At 41.8% G+C, this 18,420-nt stretch overlaps 1 protein-coding gene across 1 annotated transcript in view; it reads left to right on the top strand.

Moving 5' to 3' along the window:
- Window positions 1–8,412, top strand: part of Ppp3ca (protein phosphatase 3 catalytic subunit alpha) — a 288,992-nt gene extending 280,580 nt beyond the window's left edge. The window contains exons 12-13 of the mRNA XM_038311330.1: window positions 398–495; window positions 6,669–8,412. Coding sequence (XP_038167258.1) covers window positions 398–495; window positions 6,669–6,865 — 295 coding nt within the window. The 3' untranslated portion in view covers window positions 6,866–8,412. The remainder of the gene's footprint in view (window positions 1–397; window positions 496–6,668) is intronic.
- The last annotated feature ends 10,008 nt before the right edge of the window (window positions 8,413–18,420 follow it).

Genomic DNA, 18,420 nt, shown 5'->3' on the forward strand with positions numbered 1-18,420 from the left:
AGTGCCCTGAAACAAACCCCAGGTTTCTGACCCTTAGGTAAGAGTCACCTCTTTGGTAGTTGGGGTTAATAGACCGTTTCCAAGCCCTTCATGATAAAGCAGGCCTGCAAGTGCCCTTCTGCTCACTGGATACACAGGCCCTTGTCATCACTAAAGCAACAGCTTTGCCTTGTGAGACGTGGTTCGAAGCCAGAAGCACCTTCAGGATCTTCAGGGGGCCATAACTCCACAATTGCATAATGTAACTTTGTCACTGAAGTCATTTATAGAGCACTCCTTCTGTATAAACAGATAAAAATGGATTGTATTTTGAGGTAAATATGGGTTCTTATATATCTTTTTTTCTCTTCCCGAAAGAAAGCAAACATTAACTTCCACAACCTTTGGTGTCTTCCAGAGAGGAGAGTGAGAGTGTTCTGACCCTGAAGGGCCTGACCCCGACAGGCATGCTCCCCAGCGGAGTGCTTTCCGGAGGGAAACAGACCCTGCAAAGCGGTAAGCGAGCCCAGTGCTGTGACCCAGAGCACACGGCCAGCTGTACCAGTAGAACCTTGAGTTTCTCGTTCAGCTCAGTCTTCTCTTTAGTTCTTCTTGACTGGAAGAAGGCCTGAAGCTCACACGCCAGTGTGATCAGTCATGTCCCACATGAAAGCACTGACCTTCACCTCAGGCCACGCTCCGTCCCTCCTTAGCACGCGCATCCATATCTTCAGGCCTCCGTATGGGACACCGCACGTAGGGCACATGTACACGCAGCAGTAGCTTTGGGTCCGGGCTCCCCTCTCTTGGCCAGTCAATTAGTGTAAATTTTCTGTTACATGCTCATAAATCATCTGCCTATCTACATGATCAATGAAATCTACACACAAATATATGTTTGCATAGCTATAGATTTTATTAGAAAGACTATAAAAAGGGTAGTTTAATTATACACTTAAGCAGAAATGAGACTGAAACAGGCCTTTTCTCTGACTCATCAGAAATACAAGAAGAGAGATCTCAACTGCATTTTGGTTTATTTTTTAAAATAATAACATCTTTTTTAAGTAGACATTTTACTTTATAGTCATAACTGGCTGGACAAGTATCAGCCAGCATAATTTTTTGTGATAATGGGAATTTTCTTATGGCTGCAAAGGCCACTGGTGACACAGAACCACTGAAAAATTGACATATAACTAACGACCCCTAATTTTCAAAAAATTTAACTTTAATATAGCTAGTATCACCCATGTTAGACAACACAATCATGTATACTTCTTCTGTTATGTATATTCTTTTATCAGTTTAATTAACACTGTCACTAAATTAGAATATAACTTATACAATATGGAAACTTTGTTAGGTTAGATTTGAACAGAAAACAAATACAGCAAAAATATAGTATAGTATTTTAATATAATCTCAGCCTCTAGTTTATTTCTCCCCTGGCTCTTTCTCCTATTTTTTTTTCTATCTCTGTCCTATATCCTAAAAGACACAGGTATTTGGTTTCCATTACATTATTAAGACATTTCTTCTACACAACACATAATGATCAACTCATGGACTCAAAATTGCCAGACCATCTCACTTCATGAAGAACAATCATAACCTTTATTTTTGGATGGATTTCCTCAAAAACCACAGTCTTTGAGTTGACACAAAAGTTCAAAAACAGTTTGGTGAAAGCAGGAAGATCTATAGCAATTGAGGTAAACAACAACAAAAAAAATCCCTCTTTAAACCTGTAGAAATTAATTGCTTCATAAACACACACAAAAAAATGTTTTCCATCAAGATGAACATGCTGAGAGATTAGCATAAATCATTTATATACCCAGAACGCAGTTCTGCCCAGCTGATGGAAAGCCACAGCTTCCCATGAGCTCAGCACACAGCAGAGGCACACACACCATCAGGGCCTGACGGCAGACGGCCTGTCTGAGGATAAGCTAGGCTATGTGTATTTCTACCCAGCGGTGCTGGTGTGGTTCCAGGGTTTCAGCTTCGCTTCTAAACCTGAGGTCTTTATGTTTTACAGTGCATAGTGTCACCTTCAGATCGTCACCTGTGTCTGTAGCTTCACTGACTCAAGTTCCTTTTCTTTTCTTTTAAACCCATCTGTTTGTGCTATTCTCTGTTGAGTACACACACACACACACACACACACACACGAACACAGAATCGCACATACTCTAGGTTGAGACTCCATTTGTCCTGAGAATTTGACAACTCAGTATATATTTAAAACCAATGCACTGCCACTGCCTCACGACTCATATCTGACCCCCTTCCATTGGCATAAGAGGAGAAGCGGTGCAAAGATCTGACATTCAGCTCTCCTCTGTGGTTATGAGGAATCCAGAATGCATTGCTAACTGGAATGCATACGTGGCCAATAATAAATGAACCTCTAATAAAGTTCAACCGGAGACCACCATAAGTCGTGCAGAACAGCTCTACAAAGCAGCTACCCCAGCACCCATTAATCCCAACCCATCACGATCGTAAACCATTCACCCACCCATCTCAACCCTTTCATAATAGTTATCGATAACATACCTATCTCCGTAAAAATATTCATTGTTGTAGCTTTCAATTTTAAATCACGAGAAAATGCAAATTGAAGTCCAGGGATAGAATAGTATCAATGTTCAGCATTTTGAACTTAGAGAACAATTTAATGTTTAGCATTTGATGAAGGGAGCGTCATCTAATAGCGCAGACAAACTCCTCCACCTGCACAGGGAAACTGCAAAGCCTAAGTAAGCAGTGGGCTTACTCGACCTTTGAAGCTATGGTTTCAGTATATCATTGTACTTTACTCAGGGACTTCCTTACTCTGTAGCTTCAACCTTGAGACGTCCTGTTCCTGAAGATGCTAATTCATTTATTACTGCTCCTGCCATGTCCCCACTTAACATGCAACACTCTGAACTTCATTTCCAAAAATGGTATTGTAACGAGAAAAAGAAAACAATCGGGACTCAGCCTGTCTGACTAAAGACATCCAGGCCTTGACATTTCCGCTGTGGTTCCCTGCTTCTCCCTTCTTTGAAGACTCCTATGTTTTTTCCACCTAGACAGCTTGATTTTGTGTCCTTTTAACTGCCCCCCACCCTATGCATCTCTATTTCTACAGAAAAAGACTGGCATTTACTATTCGCTAGCATAAAGCATCTCACCGACGTCACAGCCCAGCTCCAAGATCGCCCTCCAACATTCCACTACAGATCACCAAGTGTGCATTCTAAAGTGCTCTTAGAATCAGAAACATTGTAGATTTCCATAACCCAATTGTCAATTCAACCGAAATAACAGAAAGCATTTCTGAACATTTCCCTAAACGACTTTGTCATCAATTAGTGAGCCAGGACTCCAGGCCACCCATTCGCTCCCTCAGGTGTAAGCAGGCCATGACTGACACCTCTCACTTCTGCGGTATTGTTCCCCCTTTCTTTGTAGCCTCTCTGTCTAGTTGTCTGTGCCAGAAGCCCGCACTTAGAAGCACATTAGTCCCCCCAGTTCCTTTGATCGTCACTGACTTGTTCTTAGCCTTGAACCAATCCTCTGCTCATTTTCTCATTCATTTTGCACCCCTTTCTTCTTCTCTTCAGCTACTGTTGAGGCTATTGAGGCTGATGAAGGTAAATTGGCCAGTCCCCTTTCTGTTGTGCCCGCAACAGACAAGGGCTCTGCTGGGTGTATTCTTTTTTTTTTTTTTTCCGCTGTAGCTTGTACAGAGTGTGTGGGTGTTGGGCTAACAGTTGTGGCTCAGTATTAACCGAAACGTTCTTGCTTTAAAGGGGAAAGTGTCCTTCTATGGTTTGTTTGTTTGTTTTTTTTCCCTTAAAGCTATGTTTGACTTTTGTATACAATGAACCTAGTCTAATCACAGAAAACTAAAGGATTATATATCGATATCTATAAATTTTTATCTCTTGTGGATGATGTGGGGTGGGGGTTATGGCAGCTGCTTTTGACAAATGACATGTAAAATCAATATGCTTTTGAGCTGAACCATCCCTCCCTCAAATCACTCCCAGGTAGGACAGAGACAAGAGAGAGTAAAGTTAAGTCGAGTCTAGTCTTCTCAAGGTCTCCACAACAGAAATGCCTGGTAGTGCTTAGTTATGGTTCAGCATCACTTACGTCTCTAAAATACTCGAACGTGAGACAGACGTGTGGAGGTAAACTCTTATCCTCGGCAGCTTTGACCAATTGCTATTTGGAAGGAAGTTAGCACTCACAAAATATGATGAAGAGCCCAAAAAGTTTCTGTGGCAGTGAATTGGCCGACAACGAGACTAGCGGGCAGATGATTGATTAATGATTCTGAGCATCTGCTCTATGCCAGGCCTCTTGCTAGGAGCTTCAGAGGAAATTGAGAATGGTACATCTCCAACTGCCTTCTAGCGCTACTCAAGAGCAGCATTGTTGACACTTTTAGAACTGCTTTTTTAATTGAATGCTGTCTTACTACATGGTTATACGAGAACTGCACATGAATATAATGTTCAATATTATGCGTACCACACCCTCTGGAATTTTTAAAGCATAATTTGAAGTTCCCCTTTAAAACAAAATTCTTCAGTTGTATTTTGTTCTTGCAAAATAACTGATTTTTCACAAATTGTGTGCATATATAGTCCTTTGGTGTGTTGTTAAAAAATGTCACTTTAGCTCTACAATTTGCTCATGATTTGGATATAGTAGGGGAAATGACAGTGATGTAAGAGAAAAATACAACTGTTTCCTAAATAGCAGTGAGCAAGCTGCTATTTATGTGGGAATTCTCCATTCCTCTTGGCAAAATCTAATCTGCAGTGTGCATTCCTGTTGATAGTTTGGCTGTTTTCTGTGACTCTGTGGCTCTGTGTTGTGTTAAGTATACTCCCAATGTAAATTGCTAACCCCCACTGTCTGACCAGCAACTGGAGCAGAGCACTTTCTTCTGTGCAGGGTAGACAGACAGACAGACGCGATCCGCAATGGAGCCCCATCCTGAACGAGCCCCTGTTCCACTAGATTTGGCATTTCCTATGCTCCCACCCAATAGGTTGCAAAACCTAGAACTTCCACTTTATTTTTTTAATGAATGAAAAAGTTTCATGATTAATCACGATCGACTTTTGACCATGAGACAATGCCATTTAGAAAAAGACTAGGTGTCTATTATTTTTGCCCCGTAAAATAATTGAATTCATTTTCAGGGTGGGTGCTCATTGGACAACACAATTATTTTTCAGTTTATTACCAAATTGTAAAATTAAGAAGCTTTGCTTTGGGCCTTGGTCCTTCCCCATCTCCCCATGTTCTTCCTCCCACACTTGACTAATCACCACTTTGCTAACCTGAAAATGCAGACGGGCAACAATTTGTTTTTCTTTCTAATGAGCTTTTAAAGCACTGTGTAAATCTCTGAGGACTGTCATTTGTACTAGTGAGAGGCTGCACGTTTGTGTCCAAGTGGCTGGCAAAGCATAAGCCTTAAACGGCTTTCCAGTTTCCCTCCCAAAGTGGGGAAGGTACAAATACCTTGAAATTGTCCTTCATATGCTGTGGAGATGCAGCCCAAGTCAGCATTGGTGATTGGCCACCCATACATACCTTGCTCACACTTCACAGGGAGTGAAGCAAGCTGGTGTCATTGGTTCCCCATCTGTGTGTTTTATTTTCAGCTCACTGTTGGTGTACCCGCTGAGGAAGTTATTAAGTTTTTCAAAAGTACCTCTCATATCTGTATAGCACACACAGGGTCATTAGAAGAGAACGCAAGAGAAGTCAAGGTTTTAACTAAAAGAACCAAAACCAATTCAATTCATTTTTGCTAAAAATTTGTGAAAAGCATTCATCTCTGCTTCTCCTTTAACCCCCAACTTATTGTTGCTCTACAGAGAGGGGGTTTTCCCTGGTGTAGGTAGTCATGAGTGCCAGATGCACATCGGTTTGACCTGTTTGCTGCTGAAGGGCAGAAAATGCTTCTCTGCTTAGTCATCTGACCTTTATTTTTGAGTTTCTATTACCTCCTCCCTTACCCGCTGTATATAGACTTCCAGTGCAAAGTGGGGAAAAAAGCTTATAATTTCATTTTCCCCCATACCATTGAGTTGATAGCTTTGTGGAATTTAGAGATGGCAAAACCACACATGTCCCTGCCCATTCATTTTTCTAGTTCCTTAGACCTTCTGTTCTCAGCCGTGGCTAGAGTTCTGGGTAGAACAGAAAGGGCTTCCACTGAAGTGGCCATCCCTAGCATGGCGGTAGAGTGAGAACAGGGGATGCGCAGGCTCTTTAGCCCAGGGTATCCATGGATCATCACGCTAGAGATGCTGCCAGTGATGCTGGATCCCAGAAACCTGCCCCTGGAACAGCTTTTTCCTTATCCTCTGTGGATGGATTTCTGTGAACTAAACTTTGATGAAGACAGGAGAAATGCTTACATCTTAATCACTGCAAGAGGACATTTTGGTTGGCAAGAGACATTGGCTGTTTCAAACCCTTGGTTCCCTCCGGTATGGTAAGGAGTCTCTTGTGTTGTCCTCAGGTCCCGTCACCTTGTTCTCCACTAAAGGACTCCCACCCACTCGGAAGTCTCTAACCTCACCCGACACGACCGCGGTGCCCTGCGTGGTGCTCCACCTAACCTAACCCTCTCTCTCTTTTCTTAATGATTTGTTGTTTAGCTATCAAAGGATTTTCACCACAACATAAGATCACTAGCTTCGAGGAGGCGAAGGGCTTAGACCGAATTAACGAGAGGATGCCGCCTCGCAGAGATGCCATGCCCTCCGACGCCAACCTTAACTCCATCAACAAGGCTCTCGCCTCAGAGACTAACGGCACGGACAGCAACGGCAGTAATAGCAGCAATATTCAGTGACCACTTCCTGTTCACTTTTTTTTTTTTTTTTGAGCTGCAGGTCATGATGGGATTGCTGCATCTCAGCAGTTGGATGTTCTTGCCTCTGACGGTAGCTTGTTTGCTCTGGGGGCCAGGAATTGGATTCAGTTTACACTATCATGAAATAAAAAAAAAAGAGGGAGAGAGATAATAAACTATATTTTGGTGAGGGTGGTGATTAAACACCTCTTTTGGGTATGCCTTTAAAAAATGCTTCTAGGAAAAAAGGTTTTAAAAAGAAAGCTAATGCTAGTCCATACTGCAATGTTAGGGAAATGAACGTGTTTTCCTACTACACTGGGGACTTCTAGATAGGTTAATGAAAGGCCTTTTACTCTGTTACTGGACACGAAAACTTTGTCTAATTTCTTATACTCTATTGTACGTTTACAGTGCAGCACTAAAAATGGATGACATCAAACATTTTTAACGACAAAAAAAATGATGTACAAACTAAATAAGGACTATTTATTGATAAGGTTTTGCTACTTTCGTCAGACAATGGCTAGAAACTGAATTAGGCAGTCTTTAAAAAAAAAACCTGGAAAAAAAAAAGAATGTTGCAAATTTGTTAAAATGCCAAAAAAGGACAGTTTAATTTTGTATAGCTCGTGCTTACCTCAGGTTCCTTTAGTTTGCTTGAATGCCCTTCTTTCCGTAGAGCACTTATTAATTTGGCAGTGAATACATTTTCTTTAAGTTTTAAAAAAACTGGAATAATTACACCCATCTTTTTTGCTGTTTATATTTAGGGGTTTTGTTGATAAATCAAGTCTCGGTTGTGGCTTGCTGAATTCAATATTTATGAGTGGTGCATTTTTAAGTATAGTGAACACGACACCATAGTGCAGTGACGAAGCATCTATATTCTGTAAAAAACAAAAACAAAAAAAAATCTGCCTATGCATGTTTTTTAAGAAAAAAAAATAAAATGGCTGTATCGGCCTGTATGGGACTGTAATGCGCTTAGTGGTCTGACATATACTGGAAATGTATGTATACTGGCATACTTTATATTCTCTAAAATGCTTAATGCCTTTGAAATTTTGTAATCAAAAAAAAGCTTTGAAAAAATCTAAAGGGGAGAGTATTCTTAAAAGTTTTTAACATAAGCTTGTCAGTGCACACATAGATGGTTGGCATGTTTAGCAAACTTTGTGAAATTTAAATAAGTTTGTAGTTACATGTGAAACTCTAAATGCATGGTAACCGTTAATGTCATAACAATTTAGTTATTTTGTTCTGTTCTGTCATGTGCCACAAAAAATATGTACTTTTTTCACTTTTTTTCCCTTTGTATATTAGTTACGGGTTACAACTGGTTCATTCTGAAAACAACAACAACCAACAAAAGTCCATTCATATTTTTTAACAATTGTATAAGTGCCCAAGTCATTCACTACAGCCTAAAGCCTTGCCTTTGTAATTTGACTTCTGAAATGTTGGCAGTCAAAGCATGCACCTGTAACCATGACAAAGAAAAAGCATTTTATATTACTATTCAATAAAATGTGCATGAACTTAAAGAACGCTCATCCTTTCACTGAGTCTGCTGAAGGGAATCTTGTGCACAGCCACCATGGTATCCTCCGGGTGCTGGCCCTTCACCACCCTGCACACTTAGGACAGGCTGCTTCCCAAGGGCCTCGTGATCTGAGGAGTGCTACCCACTTCTGCTGTACACGTCTTGGTGGATTTGCGTCTCAAAAATCAGGCGAGAGAAGTCTACCTAGAGAGCAAATGCCATCTTCTGGCTCCCTTGAATGCAGGACCTGTTTAAGAAACTAAAGCATTCCTTTTCATTGAAAACTAAAAACGAAATAATCACCAGTTTGTTATCAGGTTGTTTCAGGTGTGTGGGATGCCCGCCCCCCCCCCCCCCCCCCCCGCTCTAGCGAGAAGGACGAGTCTCCTAGGCACATTTCCATCCGAGGAGAGCTGCGTTGGTAGTGCCGTGACGTTTGTGTTCCCGCGCTAGGTGGTACCACAGGGAGGTTTAGGAGACACCACGTTTCCGTTTGTTTCCGTCATTGTTCGTTTTTCAGCGCACTTTGTTTATGTAATAAATTATGCCTATTATATCAAGTAATAAGAATATGACAATCAGTAATAGAGTGTACCAAAACAAAGATACATTCGCTGACAAAAACTTCCCCAGGGTTATTTGAATGAATCACAACGTTTTGTTTTTTGTTTTTTTCCCCCCTGTGGATATTTTCCTATCTTTAAACAAAAGTGGCATCCAAGGAAAAAAAGATGCAACTTGCTAGAATGGTGTGAAAGAAATGATAATTCTGGTACCAATTTGTGTATTTTCTTTCTTCTATCTGCAGAGAAAATATCCCAAAAATATTATTACTAATAACAATCAGGTTTTTTTGGATTCCTTTCTTTTGCAAATTGTGCTAAGGAAACTATGGCATAGAAATAAACATTTGACATTGAAATAAGCAGTTTCTGTGAGTATTGCTTGTCTTTTTGCTCAGTGTTAGGAAAGAGACACTATTTTTTTTCACGTTATAATTTGATCTGTCAAAGAAATTTATTTTGAGCTGAAGGTCTTCTCCAGAACCAACAACACTTACAAACCCTTGTTATTAGTCCTGTCTCTTTAAGATGTGGACAGACTATTGGACTCATGCGTTCTCTGTCTGGGTGCCTGGGTACAAACACACACACACATATGTATGGGCACTCACACAGCCACTCTGGTCCCCAGCTGCCGTTGCCTGGACCAGCGTGACTCACTTATCATAGGTTACCAATTCTGCTGAGTTTGTATGAAGTCTTTGGAGTTCTAAGAGCTAGATCTGCTAGTCCCACCACAGCAGGCTGTCCTGTCCGTACATTCATCTTACCTGAGTTTTCAAAAATGAAAAAAAAATAAAAAGCTTAATAGGTTCACCTGTGATGAGAATCAAGTGAGGTGTCTCAGTCTGTCTGCAGCCCATGGCTTAGGGTCTCTGTGAACACTGGAACAGTCCATGGCACCTGTAACCCATCACTGAGGGTCTCTGTGAACACCATGGTGCCTGTAATCCATCACTTAGGGTCTCTGTGAACACCATGGCGCCTGTAACCCATCACTGAGGGTCTCTGTGAACACCATGGCGCCTGTAACCCGTCACTTAGAGTCTCTGTGAACACTGGAACAGTCCATGGCATCTGTCCACCCATCACTGAGGGTCTCTGTGAACACCATGGTGCTGTAACCCGTCACTTAGAGTCTCTGTGAACACTGGAGGCAGTCCATGGCATCTGTCCAGAAAATGGTCCTGTGATGCTATGAAAGCCCTCTGAAACCATTTTGTCCTGAAATATTTGCTAATGATATGTTCATTATAGTAACAAAGGGTACAAAATTAAGAAATGTACCTATTTCTGGCGACCATATTGTCAAGAGGCAACTGACTTGTTGGTATTTGTGCTGAATGATGGAGACCCAGCAGGAGGGTCTGTTTTAAGGAAGACTGAGGAAACGTAGGAGGGAAACAAAGTCACCGTAGTGATGATGTTTCAGAAGACGGTGCTGACAGTGGGAAAACATCTCCTTAACCGTGAAGGAGAAGTGACTCTGAAATGAGCCTGTCTGTGTTCCTGAGAGTAAAGCCTCACTCAAAGGCTCTGATACAGACGCCCTGAGTTGGCAGCATAAACGCCTTCCAAGAGAAGCTGCGCTGGATGGGTTAGACGCTGTGCCTGGTTAGAGGAGCTGAACTCAAGGATGGCGAGTAACCTGACCATACCCAAATGTCCCTGATACAGCACAGGACTAAGTGTCCCTGCAAAAGAAGATTCAGAATATCCTATCAATCACTCGCTCTAAACTAGCCCTTCCAAACATGGTGTTTGCAGTCATGCTGTTTTAGGGGTGAGCTCTGCAGCTAACAAAGCCCTCTATACATCTTTTACTTTGGGTGTCTTTCAACAGATAGATAAAAGATACCAGCTGAGAAGAATTTCCTTAAGATTGGCAGGGAAGGAAAAAAATGTAGAACTAACAAGTCTTAGAACAAAGTTGAGTTAAACTCCAATCTGAAGGCATTCTTTCCAAGTTACACAGATTGATTAGCCCTTGTCCAAAATGCTTAGAAAAAAAAAAACAGGGATGTTTCCAATTTTAGGTTTTTTGAGATCTTTTAGTAAGGGTATGTATACCATTGGGATCCCCAATCTGAAATCTTAGATACTCCAAAGTCCAAAATATTTGGAGGTATTTCACAAAGTTTCAGCATTCAGACTTTCGACTTAGAGATGCTTGACTTAAATTTTCAGTGTTTTCAATACCCAAATGATAGGGATGGCTAGGTTTGTTATCAATAATGCCACAATGTCTATAGGAATTAGACGTGCTTCTTCAAGGTGACATGCAGGGTGACATGCAAGAGGGACCTGTGACTGTCGGCAGTCAGATGACTTTCCGGGCTCACCCCTTCTTGTCTTCAGCTATGTTGGACTGCACACAGTGCTTGCGTGGCCATAGGATTCTCAGCCCTCTAGATATTCACTCATGCATTCTCTGTGTGGAATGGCTTTCCCCTGAAGATGCTGGGTTCATCTTCAGTATTGGGGTGAGACACACTCCTTCCTGGGAGGAGTGAGGTACCCTATATACTACCTGTGTTTCAGCATTTATTCCACTCACGTGCAATACTATTGTGGGAATGGTTGCTTCCCGTTGCTTCTCCTTGAAGTTTTGGCATGAAATATGGCAGAGGTGGCGCCTCTTGGAGGAAGAAAAAGGAAGACAAGAATAATGCAGATTTTTCTCTGCATATCTTCACACTCTTCAGACTCCATCCGGGAACTATTTAAGAAGCAATGGGTTAGTACTTTGCCATCAAAGGGTCCAAGTACTCCTCGTAAAAAATTCCCTAGAGGCAAAACTCAAGGTAGAACATCCTCTTATCCCATCATAACTGCTAGATCCACCATTATGACTTGTTTCTATGAAGTTTGTACTTTTAAGAATGCCTTTTTGAGGGTCAGCAAGATAGCTAAGTAAGAAAAGGCACTGGCGACTAAGCCAGATGGCCTTCATCCAATATTCAGTCCCCAGAACCCACATAGTGGGAGGAGAGGACTGCATGCAATGGCATGTGTGTGTGTGCATGTACACATCCACAGACACACGCCACACTCAACAAAATGCGTCTTGAATGTATACTCAGTAAGCCTACCTTAAAGGACTGTATAATGACATTGAAGTTTATCATGGGAGAAGCTCTTTTTTGGATTCAAAGCAGCAGGTTTTTTTTTTTTTTTTTGGAAAGTCTTTTGTTAAAAGATAACACATTAGCAAAGGAAACCACCAGCCATTTGTTGGCTGCTAACATCCTTGTGAGCAATAGTTAATCACAGTTCTGACAGGTCTTATCAAAGGCTAATAAATGCAGGTCTTTGTGGAGAAGAGACAGTTGAAGCCTGGGAGAATGCTTCAGAAGAGTGAGGTGGGTGCCAGAGCTCAGAGCAAGACCTGGTGGGGCACAAAGATGCCACAGCTGTCTGTGCTAGGTGGAAGCCCAGTAGAACAATACAATTCAGTGCCCAGTCTTCTCTGTCACCCTGCTGGACAGTGGCATGAGTCAGCATCCATGCAAATGGGCTGCCTTGTGTGAGACATACCCACCGGCTCTGAACAGAGTCAGCCAGCTCCTGCTCTGCTGCTTGCCGCATGGCTGTGAGACCTTTACGGAGCTTCATAAAATCTTATTCCATTCTTGGCCAAATGAGTGATGGATTCTTAAGCTCTCTGTGGGAATTAAAAGGCACATGTAAATGAAGTACTTGGCAAGGCATAAAATGAGCCCTCAAGATATGTTCATTTTATCCGGCAGCCTGCTGAATTACATGAAGGTTTATGTATTCCATCACTGAAAACCTTGTGTGTGAGAGGCGCTGTCTACTGAAAACACTGGTGTGCTCAGAAGAATCTAGTAGGTGAAATGGTGGGGCCGTAGTTTTCCTAAGACACTGAGGTAGGGAGCACAGGAGATTTGGGCAAGCTGGGGAGCTGCTGGTGTAGCCTGGGAAAAGCCGTCAGAGTAAAGAAGACAGGTCAGCCACTTTGGGTAGAGCATAGGAGGAATGAGAGTGAACAATGCAACCAGCTACAGCCAGATGAATTGTTTGCATCCAGAAGTTTTCAGTGCACAAAAGTGTATTCCTGGTAGACTGTGGGCAACCCACAGAGACATTGCTGTTATTTGACAGTAATATCTGGGATTATTTGGCTTGAGATTAATTTTGTGGATGGATAATATCATCAAGGACTTAGGCTGTCCCTATCCTTCCCAGAATGTTGGCATCTGTCCTCGGCTGCAGAAAGCTGTCCATAAGTACCTGGAGCTGCGTCCTCACACAAGACTGTTTGGCTAGTGGAAAACAACAGCAGAGAAACCTATAAATACAGCAAAGCTGAATTTATTGCTTAGTGCATAATGTAACCACTACCTCAGCAGGGTCACAGTAAATCCAGATGGGTGGAAGGCAAAAGCAAAATATTTATGGTGTTTTGTTTGCTTGAGGTTGTCTTTCTACATAGGAGTCTAATAAAAATCAGAGGAAGTTTGGAGCTCTGTGGGTTACAGTTGGTACACACAGCAAGGGGGAATTTACTAAGAGAGTTTTGAAGAGATAACAGTAAATATCTAGGCAAGGAGGAGACTTTCTTTCCTCCTCAAGTTCATTAAGATATTTATGACCACTGAGCCGTGTGTGTGTGTGTGTGTGTGTGTGTGTGTGTGTGTGTGTGTGTGTGTGTGTGTGTATTAAAGAAATAAAAGGAAACAAATCACATGCCGGATCATAAAGAAGGCATAGGTTGGGAGATTCAATGCAGCTAAACAGTCCGTTCTCAAAGGATTTTATAGATTCAATGTACTTCCAACAGAACTCATAGCAGTAACTTAAAGATATAGACAAGCTGATCCTAAAATAAAGAGAATCTAAATCATGGACTAGCACTGTGGCCTGGTGGTAGCATGCAGAAAGCTCTGTTCAATCCCCAGCACCCCCAAAGGCAGATGCAATTCATTTTATCTAAGTAGCTTCCTGCCTCCAGTAGCCAGCAACACTCTAACAACAGTGGAGAGACAAGACACACACCCAAAAATGGTCAAATATGAAGTCTACAAAGACAGGTCAGTGGGACAAGCAGTAACTTTCAGAGAATTGACTAAAACAATTGGAGATCTCCTGACAGAAAAAAAGACAGATTTGACTTCTCTCAGGTGACTTGCTCCAAAATAAAAATAAAACAGGTTGTAGATTTCATTAAAAACATTCAATTTTAAAAATTACTAAATTAAGGCATAAAAATGTATTTGTGACCTTGGCTAAGTAGAGGCTTCAAATATATAACACTGAAATCAGAAATCCAGAAGTGAAATTTACAAATTAATTGGATTTTATTAAAATTATTTTTCTTCTTGCTTCACAGAGGGTTTAGTCTAGAAGAAAATGTTACCAAATTATACCTCTTATCCAAGAGCCTGGATATGTGCAAATCTTCATGAACTCAGTAACAAATACATTTTAAAATGAGGAAGAAATTTGGAAAAAAACAATAAAATATGAAGAAAATTAATGTGCACATTAAAAGATACTCAACATCATGGTGACTGGGAAAACAGAAATCAAAATCACATAGACTGTTGTGGTCTGAAAAGAAATGTCCCTCACAAACTCTTTTGTTTGGATACCTGGTCTCCAGAAAGGCTATAGAACATTTACAAAGGGAGCCTTGCTGGAGGAAGTACATCACTGGGGGGGAGGGTTTTTGAGGATTTAGCAGGCCCCTCTTCTTATTCTCCCTCTCCCTCTCCCTGTCCTCCCTCCCTCCCTCCCTCCCTCCCTCCCTCCCTCCCCTCCCTCCCTCTCTCTCCCTCTCTCTCTCTCTCTCTCTCGTCTCTCTCTCTCTCTCTGCTTCTTTTATGCAGCTGGAATGTGGACCTCTCTGTTTTCCTGATTGAGAAACTAGTTGGTTGTTCCTGTTGCTCATGGTCCCTACCCCCTAACAGACTGTTTGACCTCGAGAATCGCAAGCCAAAAGCATCCTCCCTCATCTAAGCTGCTTTCCCGTCCAGCTATTCTGTTGTAGTGACAGAAAGTAACCAATGCAATCGTGTACCAGTACAGTCCTGTTTGAATAGAAGGAAAAAAGCATACATAACACGTATAGACCACAATATACACAAAACCACTAGAAACATCAGGTAAACATGCTTTTAAGACACAGACAATGGGATCTTGAACACATTCCTGGTAGAAACATGAGTGATATCAACTCTCTAGAGTACAGTTATTTTCTGATAAAATGACCATACCAGCAAGATCTCTCAGCCCTATATTTACCTTAGATAAAGGAGATAAACATGCTGAAACTTACTGGTAGGAGGCCACGACCAGTAATCAGGTGATATACAGATTAATAGAAATAGGTTAAATTAATATGTAAGAGTTAGCCAATAAGAAACTAGAGCTAATGGGCCAAGCAGTGATTTAATACAGTTTATGTGTGATTATTTGTATCTAAGCTAGCCAGGTGGCTGGGAAGAACAAATGGCCTCCATGCAACACAACATCGTATGAAGATGGGCTGTAACAAGGCTATGTGACTTTGGAAACAGAAATTGGGGTTATACAGCTGTAAGCTCAGTGGCATGTGTTTTCCTGGCAAACTGCAAGGAGCTATTAAGAAGCTAGGTAGGTCCCAGCACTCGGGAGGCAGAGGCAGGCGATCTCTGTGAGTTCGAGACCAGCCTGGTCTACAAGAGCTAGTTCCAGGACAGGCTCCAAAGCCACAGAGAACCCTGTCTCGAAAAAAACCAAAAAATAAAAAAAGAAGAAGAAGCTAGGTAGGGGCTGGAGAGATGGCGCAGCGGTTAAGAGTACTTGACTACTTTTCCAGAGATCCTGAGTTCAATTCCCCAGCAACCACATGGTGGGCTCACCACCATCTGTAAAGGGACCAGATTCCCTTTGGTATGTATGAAGACAGAGCACTTGTATATATGAAATATATGAATAAATAAATCTTAAAGAGAAAAAGCTAGGTAGTGGTAGCGCATGCCTTTAATCCCAGCACTTGGGAGGGCAGGAGGCAAGCCCATCTCTGTGAGTTCGAGACCAGACTGATCTACAGAACTAATTCCAAGACAGCTACACAGAGAAACCCTGTCTCAATCCCTTCCCCCCAAATAAAAGAAACTAGGAAGGATTTCATCCAGGCTGCAAAGACAGCAGCTTTCTTCATTTCAAAAACCACAGCCTCCAGGCCTGTGAGAAAACAAAGTTTCTCTCAGTTTTTAGATTACTTTGGTGTGTACAGGTGTTTTGCCTGCAAGCTTGTCTGTGCACCATGTTCATATACCTGATGCTGTGAGATTCAGAAAAGGGTGTCATGTACCCCGGTACTGGAGTTACAGGTGATTGCGTGCTACCATGTGGGTGCTGGGAATCAACGAAACTCATGTCCTCCGGAACAGTCAGTGCTCCTAACTGAGGAGTCATCTCTCCAGCCCCCAAGTTATTTTTTGAAGCCACCAAATTTGTGGAATGTTTTTTTATTAGCCCTTCAAAACTAATACCATGAGTACAAAGACATAATCAATCACACTGGAGCAAGAAATGTTAAAAAAATAGGTTAACTACATATAAACTGATTGTTTAGTCTTATGAGTTTAATCCACACTGACAGAAAAACAGAGTAAATCCTGGATCTGAGACAAGGGATTTTGGATCTCATAGTACCTAAACCAACCATCTTCCAACCTGTTTCTCCAGGCCCCAACCCCAAGAAACTGTGCAGTGGTACACCCAGATAATACCGTGTACACAGCGCCCTCTTGTCACAGGGACATCTCCACCTTAACAATGGGCTGGGAGCAATGTTGTTAGGCTGTACCTGAGAAGGAGGCTGTTCTCACCATATCTGCTGGGAAAGAAATCTGTCTTCAGCCTCAGCGTGAGAAGAGAAGGCCCCCTCTAACTCAGCAAATAGCCTTGAAACTATTCAAAGCAAGAAAACAGCCTTGACGGGAGTCGGGCAGCAACAGCTGTCACAAGATGTTCAGAAGCACAATAGGTACCCGCCACACAGATGTTTCTTTATTAAAATGGGTCCATTTTATTCCATTTTTATGGGCCTTCTGCAAAAGACCCAAGCTAGTGCAACAGGCAGCAGAGATCAGTTCATCAGTGGGGTTTAGAACAAGGTGAAGAAGACAGTCAGCAGGGTCATGAGAGAGTCAATTTCCTGAGTGTGGGGGGGGAGGAGAATGGCCATTGATATCGATATCATTGCTACCGGAGGTCTGGCTGTCCTGGGCCTTGCTGTATACACAAAACTGCACTCAATCTCACCATCGGCTAGCCTCAGAATGCTGGCACCAGAAGTGTGCTACTGTTTGAGCAAATTACTCCTTTAAGTGAATCCACCAGCATGCTAAGATTCATAGTTAAAAGGCTGAGGATGTCTCTCAGTTGATAGGGAATTTGCCTAGCATGCTTAAAGCCTTGGGTATGATCACCATAAGCTTGGTAACAGACACCTATTATCTCAGTATTCAAGAGGTGGAGGCAGGAGAATTGGAAATTCAGACTTATGCTCAGCTCTATACCTGCCTTGGCTACCTGAAAAGACAAAGTCAGACAGAATTATGCATTAGAAAAGAAAGAAAGAAAGAAAGAAAGAAAGAAAAGAAAGAAAGAAAGAAAGAAAGAAAGAAAGAAAGAAAGAGAAAAAGAGAGAAAAAAGAAAAAAGGTTAATTTTGCTGACTTTAAAGCATTTTTTTAAAAATAGGCTCTAATTAACAAAAACTACTCAATTAAAGGCATCCCGAATCTGGAATCAAATTACTGCTTGTCTGACTATGTGGAGTCCACTGATATTCTCTGTAATCCTCTTCTGTTTAAGGGATGGGTGATCAGGGGCCATTTGGTCTGAACGGTTTACATAAGCCTAGGAAAGTTCATGTACACAAGTCTACAGGAAACACACACAATAAAGTCTTTGAGAATTAAAAGGCAAACATTAGGTTTTGAATGTCTGGTCCTGACATTTGTTCAGTTTAAGATGTGTGCATCTCTGGGGGAAATGGTTCTCCAATTGTGCCAACTTTCAATTACTTTCAAGAAACCAATTACATGATCTATTCCTTTAAAAAATAAAGTTTTGACCTGACCCTCCTTGGCTGAATCAGAAGAGCAGACTTTTCCTGCCAATGTGTTGGCATTTTTCATTTAGAAACGAAATGAAATGCAGTATTACACCTGACCTCTTTCCCATCACAAACCAGCCCACTTGCCCTGAGTTTAATTTCTTTCCCTGATAAGAAATTTTCTCTCTCCTAAGGGACATACCACTTTAAACTCTAAGCCTGTGTCCCAAGCGAAGCTGATGCATTGGGGAGCTAGCTCAGAAGGTGCTCAATTATTCCATAACAATGCTTTTGACCTCCTATTAGCAAGGCTTTCTGCAATGAATAGCTATCATGGTGGAAATTACGGACGTAAGGTCAGTAAATACAAC

The sequence above is a fragment of the Arvicola amphibius genome, chromosome 14 (assembly GCF_903992535.2).
Source record: "Arvicola amphibius chromosome 14, mArvAmp1.2, whole genome shotgun sequence".
Lineage (NCBI taxonomy): Eukaryota > Metazoa > Chordata > Mammalia > Rodentia > Cricetidae > Arvicola > Arvicola amphibius.